General features: G+C 41.8%; 1 protein-coding gene across 1 annotated transcript; it reads right to left on the bottom strand.

The window, feature by feature from the left end:
* On the bottom strand, nucleotides 1-9,274 carry fscn2b (fascin actin-bundling protein 2b, retinal). The gene is made up of 6 exons (XM_072373346.1): nucleotides 9,182-9,274; nucleotides 8,310-9,036; nucleotides 1,311-1,467; nucleotides 1,093-1,214; nucleotides 804-971; nucleotides 1-682 (listed from the first exon to the last, which is right to left on the bottom strand). Exons 1-6 carry the CDS (start codon nucleotides 9,272-9,274, stop codon nucleotides 477-479), a joined length of 1,473 nt encoding a protein of 490 aa, XP_072229447.1. The 3' UTR covers nucleotides 1-476.
* Between the last annotated feature and the right edge of the window lie 4,312 nt (nucleotides 9,275-13,586).

Below are 13,586 nucleotides of genomic sequence, written 5' to 3'. Positions count from 1 at the left end.
ATTACACGCCCTTGTTACCACTTCGCTGGTTCGCTGTCTCTCATGTTAATACCTGCAAGGACTGGTGAAAACGCAACGAAGGCCCGGATAAGAACTAAGAGGATGTAATGAAACAATAAAACAACTTGTATCATACCAGTGATCACTTGTGTAAATCACTACATTTTGAACGGCATGCCTTTATTTCTAACTCATGCTTGCACCAGATGTCTATTGAAAAAAAAAATCTAAAGGAACAACACAAAACTCTCATGTTTATCAAGACTAATCTCACGGTTTGAGATCTAACTCAGAATACTGTTCACTTCATCGAGAGTTCTCTTGACATGTCAGTTCTTTTTGCAGCAGAAGGAAGGGCAGAGAGGGAATAATGCCATGAAACTGATTACTCATTAATGTTAGAGTGATGATTAGTGCTGGAGCACCTCAACAATCAGAACAGTGAAGTCTCAGGTTTGAACTAATGTTGGTTTGTATTAATACTCCCAGAGGGCAGAGCTGCTCAGGCTGAGTCCATCTCCTTTGAGCGTGCCTCCCTGGTCTCCACGCAAGTATTTGCCGTTTTTACCACGAATTGCGAGGCGGCCGTGCTCAAGGAGCTCCACAGTGAAATCCTCCGGGGCCTCACCATCTGAACACACAAGCCCAGCACTGTTCACATACCAGAACCGGCCATCAACACCTGTGCCGGAAAAGACAAACGAGGGAGGAGAAAAAAAAGGAGGGAGCAAGAATCTTATCAGCTTTTGGTAGTTTTCTAATGGAAACCTTCCATTAGTCTGTTTGGGCGGGTGCATCCTGACCTTTAATGTGGTAAGCCCCGTTGCTGAATTGCAGTGTGAAAATGTCGTAGACTGATCTGCTCGCGTCCAGCGTGTTAGAGTTCTTGTGGTGGCAGATAAATCCATTCTCCCCTCTCAGGATCAGCATTGGTCGGTTGATTAGTTTCAAAGTGAGCTGCTCATCCTCACCTGACAACAGCAAAGTGATGGGAAATCACCAGAGTCAACACAAGGCAGGTCAGAGTCTGGGCCTGGACAGACGACATCTGGGACTGAAGAGTTTGGATGAAGAAAAAAGGGAAAGACTTACCTATAGAGTCACTGACTGCAAGTAACTGGCCATTCTTCTTGGTGCAGACATATTTGCCATTGTTAGCTTTTAGTGCCACCTTGTGGTCGAGCCACTCCACTGAAAACATGGTGTTTGCTGATCTGTCGTAGAGAAAAGTTGAGACTTTCTTTTCCCTTTGTTGTTCCAGGAGACATTGTGATCACGTGTTGAATGCACATGTGTCAAAATACACTCACACTTCTGTGGCAGTGCTCTGGATGCCTCCATGAGCCACCAGAGCCCAGTAGTTCCCTTGGCTCGTGCGAAATGTGCACTTCTTTGTTTCCTTATCAATCTCCATCTGAAACGTCTCCATGTCAGTCTCATCCTCCTGATTGGCAGCCAGGCTCACTCCTGAGAGGGGCATGGAAAGAACATGTTAATCAACATCTTAAGACTGGATTGCATGCGTCTCCCTTTCAGACCTGCAGTGACACGTCTGAGATTTCATTATCCAAGCCTGATGTAAGGCTTGTCACTCTTCATGAGACGTCATTTCCAAGATTATTTTCAATAATGATGAACATGAGGGTACAATCAGTAATTTACAAAAAACATTTGACAGTTTCTAGATAATCTTTATTGTATCGTCAGAGGCTGAGGAAGATATGTTTTAGTGGACATTGGCGAGTTTTTGAGAAAACTCAGATTTGAGGCAGCTTAAGTGTACTTTTTAAACAATGCCTATGTTCTGAGTGGGTAAAAGATTAAAGATTATGCACCTTGTTTTTTGTCCTGCTCTAGAGGATTACATAGCTATTTGTGCATATAAAAAGTCTGCAGTTACAAAACCCCAAAGCTAGCATCCTGTGGCGTTATTCCCTGCCAGCCTCCGACTCTGATTGGCTGAAATACCTTTTCATTTAAGGCTCAGCTATGGGTCCATTATTCCATTTTTGACATCTATCAAAGAGGTTTTCCTGGTTTGATTAAAAAGAAAGGTCCTGTCTCTCAGTTTATTGTTCATAAATGGAAGACAGCTGTTCATTCTTTATTCGAAGTGAGCCAAACTAGCCACTAGGTTGGCCCCATGGAAACGTGTCTCATAGTAATGTAGATAAGTAAAGCAGAGTGTAAAGTGCAGTGTCATATGTGAATGCAAATGTTCTCTGTATTAGCAAATCTTCCAGAGCATTTACTGTCTGTGTGTGAGTGGGTGTGTGTGCTGGTGAGCTCATGCCTCTTGTACTTTCCCCTGACCTGTTTGATGCTTTCCGTTCACTCCTCGCTAATGTGGATACATACAGATACATGCATTACTGATATCAACGCAACACGGAACCAAATCCACTGTTCTCAATGCATTATAAAGAAAACATTGTGGTAATTTATGCTTCATGTCCTGACTCCTGTGCGCTCTAAACAGACCCAACTATCTCAGCTGAAATTAGGCGAGAGGCAGTGTACACCCTATAGAGAGGTCGCCAGTCCATCGCAGGGCCCAAACCACAGATTACCAACCACTTATTAATCTGGCAGGAGTGTTTTTGGACTTTGGGAGGAAGGTGAAGCACCAGGAGAGAACCCACGCATGCTCTGAGAGAACATGCAAATTGTACAAAGAACCACTCCGACCAGGAACCTTCTTGCCAGCACACCACCACGCAGCCTAAAGAAAGGGTGAACATAAACTGAAACTTTATCATTGTGTAATCAGTAATACACAAAATAACACTCTCGCTAACAAGCTTTGTGTCACTTCCGCTGTCACTACTAAACACCTAAACATAAATCACACTTGCTTTTGACAAATATTTTCCTGAAACCTCTAGAAAGTAGTTATCTTAGCATTTCTGTTGCTTATGCACGAAGCAGGACCACTTGTGAGAAGCATACATGTGAGAAACACATTCTCGCATCAGCAAACAAACACTGATCCCCCTCTGTGTATGCTTAAATAGATGGTGTGATATCCTGCTTTAGAAGCAAACAGTCAGCCTTACTAATGATCTTTTTCTCAGGGCTTTACCAACTACGTTTAGATTGAGCGTTCGTTTCCTTTTTTGAATTTTTATTTTACAGTTTTCTTATTTTTGTTTTAAAGGCAATAAGACAAACCATTATGATATTGTCAGCAGGTCTGAGCACTGTCATAAATGCAGAAGGTAAAAACACTTGTTTGCCACACGATGAAAACACACAGACTGCAGATGGCCAAATCCTTAATTAGATGCTTCTCTAAATATCCTCAATGCATTTCCTTAATCCTCTAACAACACTAATCTCTGTGCATTTTATCTCTTCCTGCTCTTTTCTCTGGTCAGCCCATGTTACCTTTTCCCTTCCCCCACATCTCCCTCCATACCCCAGATGCCCTTAAACCCCAACCCTCAGCCCCATCTATCTGCCCTCTTCACAGTTAGGCTCCGATATAATCCGCTTTCGAGTACTACCCGTCCAATCCCTCAATGAAAGAATAAAGAAAAACAGGAAACAACCAGAGGATTTAATGGGCCACGCTTAGCAGGATGTGCGGATATTTATCAACTCCTCTCAAATCTTAAGCTAAAGGAACAATGAACAATCGAACACGACTACAATGGTACTACACGGTATCAACTGGCTATAAAGATCTAGACATATCAAAGAACTCAGAGTAGCCTCAATTTACATTGAAAGATCCTACTTTCATTTACTTCTTAGACAAACACCCAAACTCTTGTGGACGTACAGTGCTTTCAAGCAGGAATTACAAAAAGAGTGACATCTCAGTAGTTGTCATTTTGAAATGTCAGCAGAAATGTACAAGTGATTTGAAAGAAAGATTATGGAAAATGAATTCCCCTTAAACTGTGCTAACCGAGCTGAAGAAAAAGTCAAAGACCAGACGAGCTGCCCTCACACTTCATTCAGTCATTTGAAATTATGCTGAGGGGTGTCCATGTTGAAATGAATCTTTAACACCTAATTTTACAAATAAAGGCTGGAAAAATGGATCAGTCTGCACGTCCATAGGGATGTTGTGTTTATATAACTGCTGACTGCACTGACCCGAGCTAAAGGAATAGAAATAACCGAAACATCTGCATAGTCATTTGGTGTGAGAATGTAGATTGTGGCCTCTCCCACTGCAGACAAAAGACATGTATTCACAGACGTTACATTTTTTTTAGGGAAATTCTTTTTCACAAGTGTGAAGGAGGCTAAAGAAAGCAATAAGCGTCTCCTCCGTTCACTATACAGTATGGCCACGTGCACAGCTGAGTCAAGCTACAGTTAGAGTTCGACCTCGTCATTTAATTAGATCTATGCACCCATCTACACACACAAGAGAGGAAATGAGCTTCTAACAGAAGTGTGTCCGACGTTGCAACACTGTATGAGAAAACATTCAAGACATTCTGCGTCTTTATAATAAAATCAGGATTTTGTTAGAGCAGAGCAACAGTTTGAACATGCTTTTAGTGTTAATGAGTTGACAGATAGTCGTAAAGGGCTGCCTTTCAGTCACAATATCTGACTCATTTAGCCATCTGACAAGAGAAGCAAAACAACATGTACATCAGAGCATCTTTGTATCGGACATACATACAGACTGGGTTGATGCCCAACTGCATTATCTGGGAGTGTTACAGCCTTCAGAGGTTAGACTTGGATCGGACTAACATGTTTACATGCATTTTAAAAGTTCAGTATTGTTCTGACCTTCACAATGATTCAATTTTTCCTTCCATGTCATGTAAACATACTCAGTTATTTTCAAATCCAGCCGTGATGCTTTGTTGGTTGATTTTTTTTTTCTGGTTGCACGACTCATGGGTTTGCCTGCTGATTTTTCCACCAAACAACAGACAGAGCTAGTCAGTAGAGCAGTTTGCTGGTGCTTTGCTTTCTTACTCTATTTATGCTGCCACATCACTCTACTCACCTTACACTGCCCCTTCATTGGTGCTTTGTGTCTTGCAGACTAAATGTTTATTTCTGAATATATGCAAAACAGATGATCTAATCGCAAGGCATCACATGCATGAAAATACAGCATTAGGCAAAATAAATCCAGCCTAAGATTACTGATGGATACATGCGTATGAATTATACCTGCATAATACAAGCGCACATGAACATGCCAGTCTGAAGTGCCTGTAGAAAAGACAGTGATTTTGTTTATTGTTTTTCAATTAAAAAGAAAAGAATTAGCACAAATTTTAATACACGTTGCTCAACATTCAGCTCATGGACATGACTGTTAATCCCATCTGTTTTAACGTTGTTATTGGGCATTTTGCTTCCTGCAGTGATAAATTGGAGTTAAAACAAAACGGGGATGATACGCAACAAAGATGTCATGCTTACTGACCTACTTGGATGCTTTAATCACATTTTATTCACACCCGATAAACTAGGTATCATGAGGTCTTACAGCTGGTTAAATTATCATTGATCTTAAGTGCATCTGAAGCATACATTTAAGCTCCTCAGCTCTACAGCTATGCTGGGGGGGAGGGAGGGGGGCTATCACTCTCATTCTCTCTCAATGTCATGCTTTGTCTGCCTATTCCATGTGTCCATTTCACACTAATTCAACCCAGAAATGATCCTCAGACGGGGCTCAGCTGGGACCTCACAGTCGCTATCTGATAGATGACAAAAGAGGAGACAGAAGAAGGAGAGATGGATGGAGGAAGAGGAGGAAATAAAAAAAAAACAGGAGGAAGAGATTGGACATGCTGAAATCCAAGCTGGCAATCCGTTGATATCAACAGCATTGTTGAAGAACAACTGCGACACGTTCGTTGGTCAAGCAAAAGAAACAAGATGGCATCATCACACCATTATCCATTACTGCTGGTGAACTATGAGCACGTTAAATATATCTGTATACTTCTTAGTGCTTTCAGACAACACACACATAGCTACAACAGTGCCTAATTTAGATCAAATCCCAGATCAAGCTCTTCTTCCCGGCATTGTCCTACCAACAGGTCTTCAAGCGGGGCAGGCCTATATAATCCATCAATGATAAATGGCTCTGACATCAATTATTGATAGTAAGCTGATGCCACTATTCCTCTGCCCATTATTTTCTTGTTTCTCCCAATCCTTAATCCTTTACATCTGCATTTTCTGCATTTTTTTTTTAAAAGACTTAATTTATTTTTTCCACTTATGTATTCATGTGTTAAAAGACAATTAGTTTCTTAGGACGATCATCTCATCTTCACATTCAGTGCAGAGCGGACCATGTAGACCCTTAGAGCACAGAGATGAGATGCATAATTATACATCGACGTGGCATGCTATTACACCCACATTTTCACACCACATTCAATAAAGAACCATTCTGAGTGGACAGAAATATTGTATTTCAGTACATTTTACTCTTTCAAACCTAAGTTTGTGGTCTGACTCTCTTTCATCGCTGAGTCTTTTACTGCAGTGCTGCTCTGCAACAAATGGAGCCTCAACAAAGGCGCTAATTTATGAGGACACTCATGAGGACAAAGAACCCACCTGCATCTACACATACTCCTTTTGTCCCATAGTCTTTTGGGAGCTGTATCTTCTACAGCTGTATCCCAGTTACACATGTTACTAAATTTCTCTGTGTTTGCTCAATTTTTAGTAGCACATAACACTGACTGTGGCTTAGCATAGTGGCATAGTAGTTGTTTTAGAGTTGGACTTGGTGGGGCAGAAGTTTTGGCTGCAGGTAAGAGGCAGCTTGGGTTTCTGAAAGCAGACTCCCCCAAACCCTCCAGGAACAGGGGCCAACTTCATCAATAATTCAACACAACTCACCACTCACCGCAGCAGGACGGTATGGTTGTGATCTTCGAGGAGGAGGATAAAGCTTTTGTTTGTGCTGAGAAAGTGTATGAAGAGAAAAACAGGATGAAAGGCACTATCTTGCAAGTATTTGTCTATGTGTGAGGACAAATGCACATGTGCAACCTTATATAGTATTCTATTAAATGTATGTATACTTTATGTTCCAACTAATTGCTTGTTTCCCCTTCAACCAATCAGTTTAAAGTGCTCCCGAAAGTTTGATTCCTGAATGCAGCCCCCACTACTGACCAGGAACAATGAGCTGAGAGAGATTCAGTTACAGCACCAAGGGTTCAAGTAACTCAAGCCTGCAGACAAGAATCTGCAGCCTCTGGATGGCTGTCATGACCTAGTATGCTGACAAGCACTGTTGGTGTGTGCTAATCTATCCCAAATCCAGTTTTAAATCAGACCAGCAGGCCTGTTTCACCATCAGCAACTGAAATGCAACTTAAGTCCCTCTACTGCACCTCTGGTTAGATGTAATATGACTCTGACAGATAGGACTGGTCTCGTTTTTGCACTGATCAAAGAAATTCAGCCTAGTGTGGGTCAGGGAGAGGAAATTACAGAGAAGTCCATCATCCTGTACACATGCCTGCGTGCTGATCAAATAACCCCACGCAACAGCCCCGTCACAAGACTGAGGAGTAAATACATAATACAGTACAACAGAACATTACTTTACAGCATATTGGTTACAAGCAGCTGTCTCAGTAAGCTTATGGGTCAGTAATATACAGGATTAAAACTATTACCCAACAATGCCAATGCTTTTGAGATACGTTAGGTAACAGAAAATGAAAAAATACACATTTTATGAACCTTTCTTATTCAATATCTTTAAGAAATTCTGTCCAGTTTAAATGACACTTTATTTGACAAACAAATTAAAGCATATTCACTGAAACTAATTGCACTTTGAAGTTTTTGCCAACATGGATGAACAATACATTTTATTTGAGTTTAATTTGAGTGTAACTTAACACAGCATCTAAATCAGTTACAACCCTTAAACCATAACATTCTTCTCTGGTGTCCCAGATGAGGCTGATGCACTCTTGTTTCAGCCTCATCTATCTTGTTTTCCTGGGAAGAAGCAACAGTTCACTGGGATGTAAATGCATGCTGATGTGCAGACTACAATACCCCGTAATTACTATGCACCCCTTATCAGCTGTCAATTTCTGCTTCATTATGTATGTGAGCAGGTCAGCCTCTGTCAGCAAAATCTCATGTGACCACCCTCATTGGCACTTAAGGTCAACCTCTATCCATTTAATCAGCTGTTTGGGATTCTGTGGGAGGTTTTAGGGAGACTAGCAAGCTACCAGAGGAACAGCTTGTCCATGCATGCAAAGATTTAATAAATAGAAATCTGATTTCTAAGTGTAAAATATTCTGCTGACGTGTCTGTGTTTCCTTACCTTGTCTTATGGAGACATAGCGGCCATTAGCTGCTATCAGGACCACCTGTGGGTGGCTTTCCTCCAAGTCAAACAGTTCATCTTTGCCTGGCTTGGAGCACCGTCCAGACCTCAGTGTCCCTGTAGGGCCCATGGGAGACAAATATTTCCCCTCACAATCTTTAAAAGCAAGCTTCCCACACTTGAGCTCCAGCGTGTACGCTGTGGTCCTCCCACTCTGCGTCAACAGCTTTCCATCGTTGCTGAGAAAGCGGCTGTCGCAGGTTTTCAGGCAGTACTTCCCATCCAGGTAGACAAGGGTCAGGAGTGCTGCCACACCCCAGGGAATGTTCAGATCCACAGCAATTTCACCATCCTCCATGGAGAGGTGGGCATAACGTTTACGGGCCACGGACAGCAGGTTGGCCTGCGGATGCAGAGCCAGATGCACCGCCCACAGCTCAGCATCTGTGATTATCTGAGCGAAACAGGACAGGTAGTCCTGAGAGCCACCGAAGAAACGGAGGTACTGCTCAGATTGCAGGGCCCAGCGGCCATCAGACTGAGCCACAATAAGAAAGCGGCAATCTGAATTGTGACCATCAGCCTCACAGGTGACTTTGCCGTCCTTATCAGAGGCCAGGTAGCGTCCAAGGTGACTGCGTAAATACACCACCTGGGTGTCTTGGGAGTCCTGCTCTAGAGTCCATATCTGCTTTTTCTTTAGGCTGGGAGCTGATGCATTCACCTGAGAAACAAGAAGGGTGTCACTCAAATATATTTTGCATACTGTATAACTTGGCTTGAATTGTCATGTCTGTGCCCTTTGTTTAAAGTTTTGTGACCATGTACAGGTCCATAGACAGTGTACCGCCACAGCAAGATTTTTGTACCTTGAAACCAAAGGTCTCAGCAGTGAGGTAGCGACCCTCACGATTGATTAGACCAAACTGCAACTTCAAGGGACTGTTTCCATTAGCAGGCATCTTTACCTGAGGATTTGGAAAGGTAGATTAACAGGAGAACAAGATGCGAAGATTGAGGGACAGACATAGAGGGGTGACATGGAAAGCAGATGTTAGGGGTATAACTAAATAAAGGGGACTAAGGTAAGAGATGATGTCATGGCAATAGATGAAATGCACAAGTTGTAAAAGCAGGAAATCAATTCATTTAGTTACAGTATTTAAAGCACTCTCAAAACCACAAATTCCATCCCCCGCCCATGGCTTCATTATACATTTTTCCAGCCACAGGCTCCTAATTTACTTACTGCGGTTTTGTGGCTTCCCCTATGCAGTTCCTGCGGCTCTAATTCCAGCTCCCAGATTTAAGAGGCTTCTTTCACCAGGCGTCCTCTTGTAATTCTTTCTCTTTTTCTTCCACTCTAGCTGGCTCTTACTCTCTGCTGATCGTGTCTCCCAGCTCGCCTCCAATGCAGCAACTGTTCTGCCTAATCAGGTTAGAGGCAGAAAAGACTTGAGTCAGCCTTGATCTCTGTTCAGTCTGGTGTCAGCCCCTGTTTCTCTGTAGACTAATTTTGCTCTGGACTGCTCAGACCCGCTTCTGCAGCCTGCCCTTTCCCTCTTTCTTGTCTGTTGAACAGCTTCACCCCTGTTCTTGCATGACTTGTTATTCACCCTGAAGGCTCAATCACTTGTTTCCCCCAGACTATACTCCTCGTGGGTTTTGTGTTTGCCCCTCCTTTGCCTGTTCCTTTGCCTGTTTGGATCAATCACATCAAATACTTTGACCCTTCTGTTCACCTTCCTCGAAGTCCAGGTTCCTCGTTTGTCAGATGCAAGTTTGATCAGCGAAGGAGAACATTCTCAGTGGCTCAAGAAATTTTCATGGCAGTGCACTGAAGGACTCCTTCACTCTTTCTTTAAACATAAGCCGTCCACCACAACTGAACCCAGCAACAAAAGGTGCTTGCCTTTGTTATCTTAAGCCTCTCTCTGTCGCTTTTTCCTCCCATTCTCTCCTTCTCTCTCACTGCCTTTCTCTAACCTGCCATTTGAGTAATCCTGCCTTTCTCTTCCTCTGCACCTTATTCTGAGATCTGCACTTCAACTTTTTCTGTCACACTTAAATAGAAGTAATAGAAACAATGCTCCCATAAACAGCGCCGGGTAACCAGAGCACTCCCCGTGCTTTTGGCGTACCTGCCTGAGTGCGGCTCCCCTTACCTGCCTGTGCTGGGGTTTAGTTACACACCTTCTCTGATTGCAAGCTCTCTGAGTCCTAATGGGAGCTGTGTCTGAGCAGCAGAGGGAGGCGGACTTTACATCTGAATTTAGCAAAGGAGATGGTGGGTATTACAAAGGAAACAAGCTAATCAACATATGGGGTTTTGAATGAACGTGTGTGAGTGTGTGTGTGAGTGTAATCAACCTTGCCAATCAGCCTATTATAAGCCTTCTTTGAGGAGTAAACAGACGTGTCTGCCTCTGAATCCATCTAATCCTCAACCCAATCATCCAAACCTGGCTAAGCTACTGCAACCACCCTTCCCCGTTCCTCAAACACACCTACAAACACACACACACACACCCTCTTCTGCTTGTCAATTGCTATAAACATATACATAGACTCACTGACCCACAAAAACATGTCATCACCACACACGTACAAAGGTCAGAGGACACTCTCAGGGTTCACAATAAACACCAGCCACCCAAAGATTTACTCCTCCTGACCGAGACTTGAACTGCTGGGCAAAATGCATTGAACAATGAATGTCACACACATTTCATACACCGAAGAAGGACGTGGGTGGTGCAGATGTTACCGCAGCCCTTTGATGCAGTGGCAACAGCATCAAGACAGAGCACTGAAGATGGAAAACACAACTACAAATATCCATACTGTGCAGCGTGGAAGCTGTGGCTCAGGAGGAAGTGCAAGTCTGGCACCAATCAAAAAGTCAGTGGCTTTATCTCATGCCTCTCAAGCTGCCATGCACCTCCCCTCCACAACTGAGTGTTTGTCTGATAAAAAAAGCAGCCCTTTCTCATTTGCTGGGCTTCAAGCTCTGAGATACACACGAGGTTCCTCTTTGGACTTGGTGCCCTGACATACTGGCTGACATAATATGAATAAACATCCTCTTAAGGGAACAACAAGCCATATGAGGGCCGAGTTGTTTGGTTAGCCTTAGACAGCTATTGTTTAGGACTGGGCAAAGAAATTTCCTGGTTAGGTTTAAGGAATTGACCGGAGAGTTAAAGACATAAGTTTAAGACCAGTTTGGGCAAATTTATTTAATTCTGTTTCTTCCACTGTGTGTTTTACTTGCTGTTTGGTTGGGTTTAAGCATCACACACAGTTGCTTATGTTCAAGAAACACAATTTTCATGGTGAGGTTTAGGAAAGGACTGTTGGTTTACAATACACCACTTCACAAATTTAATCCAGCAAGGTAAAAGGTTAAAATGTATCAATTTACATTGATTCGTGGTGCAAAACAGGTGGGTGGGAAAGAATGGATGAATGTGGAGTGCAGTGAAAAGGCCCAAACCTAATTATTTCCCTTGGCCCTACCCCTCCATTTTCCATTCTTGCACGTATGGAAGGTGCCTGTTTTTTATTTCAAGAAGTAGTGGTAATCCAGCCATAAACATCCAAGTTTAAGAACTAGTTGCCACTATAACTTGATCCCAAAAGGTAAAGGGTCAACTCATCTCTACGAAATAGAGGTAGAAGGCTGGTGATTTGAGTGGTTAAGACTGAAAAAGTGTTAAATGATACTTTCATTACATTGGTCCCTTTAATAATGTGATGGTTGATCTTTTTTCTTGTTCTTTTAAAATATTCTCTGAAACTGATATTCTAACCCATTGTTCCTTTTATTTCATTACATACTGCATAAATATAAATGAATTAAAATGTTCAAATAAGCATACCAGCGTTTTTTTTTCATTATTATATAAACTATAAAACCTCCATATAGGTAAGAAACTAATGAGTAAAATCAAATGTTGATATTACAACAGAATAAATTAAGATGGAGACAAAAATTGAAATTGATCTTAAATGCAATATATTTAATAACCGCTAAATGAGTTTGAAACTTTGTAAAAAGCTGTAGTGGAGCATTTATCTATGCAGTGTAATAGACATCTGTGAATATTTAATTTGACTTTATGCGAGTGATTAAAACTGTTTGTATTAAAATCTAACACTGAAAAAAGATGAGAAACGACAAACTAACAAATCAGAGTGACTAACAAATCTGATTCCTGACAAGAACCAGGGTGGGAGTAGATGTAAATAATCTGATAATTAACTCGTAAGAGCTTCAGTAACAAACTGTAATTGCTATCATACTTGAATGTCAAAGCAAGAAGAAGACTTTTTTAGTGTGAATGAACCTAAGATGCACATGCTTTGCAATCTATATCCAAAGTGAGAGGTGGAGGAGGTTTTTTCTTTTTGGAAACTGTGTGGAAACGTCTCTCTTAATTTCTCTTTAAATGTTTTCCTCGCTACCCTCTCAACCCATTTCCATCCAGTTGCTTTTCTTCCAGTTTCCTCTTTCCCCAGATGATCAGAGTAAAGGAAGGTTTCCCAAGTGTTTAATTGTAATGCTGTATTAAAACATTTCAGTATACAATCTAATAAAATTACGCTCTACTGCATACCAGTACAATGAAAATACCAACAGTACAAATAAGGATTGCGATGAGATGAGAACAATTATATACACTGCTGTTATAAATACTGAACTTATCTGCCACTTAGCCTACAGAGGGCATCCCTGTTCTGCACACGGGAGGTCCAGCACAAGTCTGAAACATTTAAATCTGCACCTACTTTGACAAGTATATCTGGAAAAAAACATGTAATTCAATAGATTTGTCACATACAGAATTTATTATGATCAGTCAGTTCTTCTTTTCATCTGATCTGAGGTCAGTAAGAAGGGCTGAAGCATTAAGGTGTGTTTGTGCACATCATTAATTGAAAACTAAGCCTCCCCCAGTTCAAAATGTGGGTTAAAATGGAAATTAGATCTTCACTTTTAATTGTAATCACAGACCCCTCATCCTCACTCACAAATAGACATAAAGACTTTGGTGAAGAGTAGATAGTAGGGAGGGGCAGACACTGATAACAAATCAAAAAGGTCATATACTGTTATTGTTATCAGCGCTATTATTTTCATTACTATCTCTATTATCACTATTACTGTACTTCCCCCTCATATGTATCCTATCCCACGCATCATTAGCTCACTCTCTGTGGCCCCTGGGGGCTGCGTCATCGTCTGCTGATGTGCCGCTGCTCCTGCTGCTG

This window comes from Leuresthes tenuis, unplaced genomic scaffold (genome assembly GCF_036924035.1).
Source record: "Leuresthes tenuis unplaced genomic scaffold, fLeuTen1.0.hap1 SCAF_20, whole genome shotgun sequence".
Taxonomy (NCBI): domain Eukaryota; kingdom Metazoa; phylum Chordata; class Actinopteri; order Atheriniformes; family Atherinopsidae; genus Leuresthes; species Leuresthes tenuis.
This window is presented reverse-complemented; position numbering and strand designations above follow the sequence as displayed.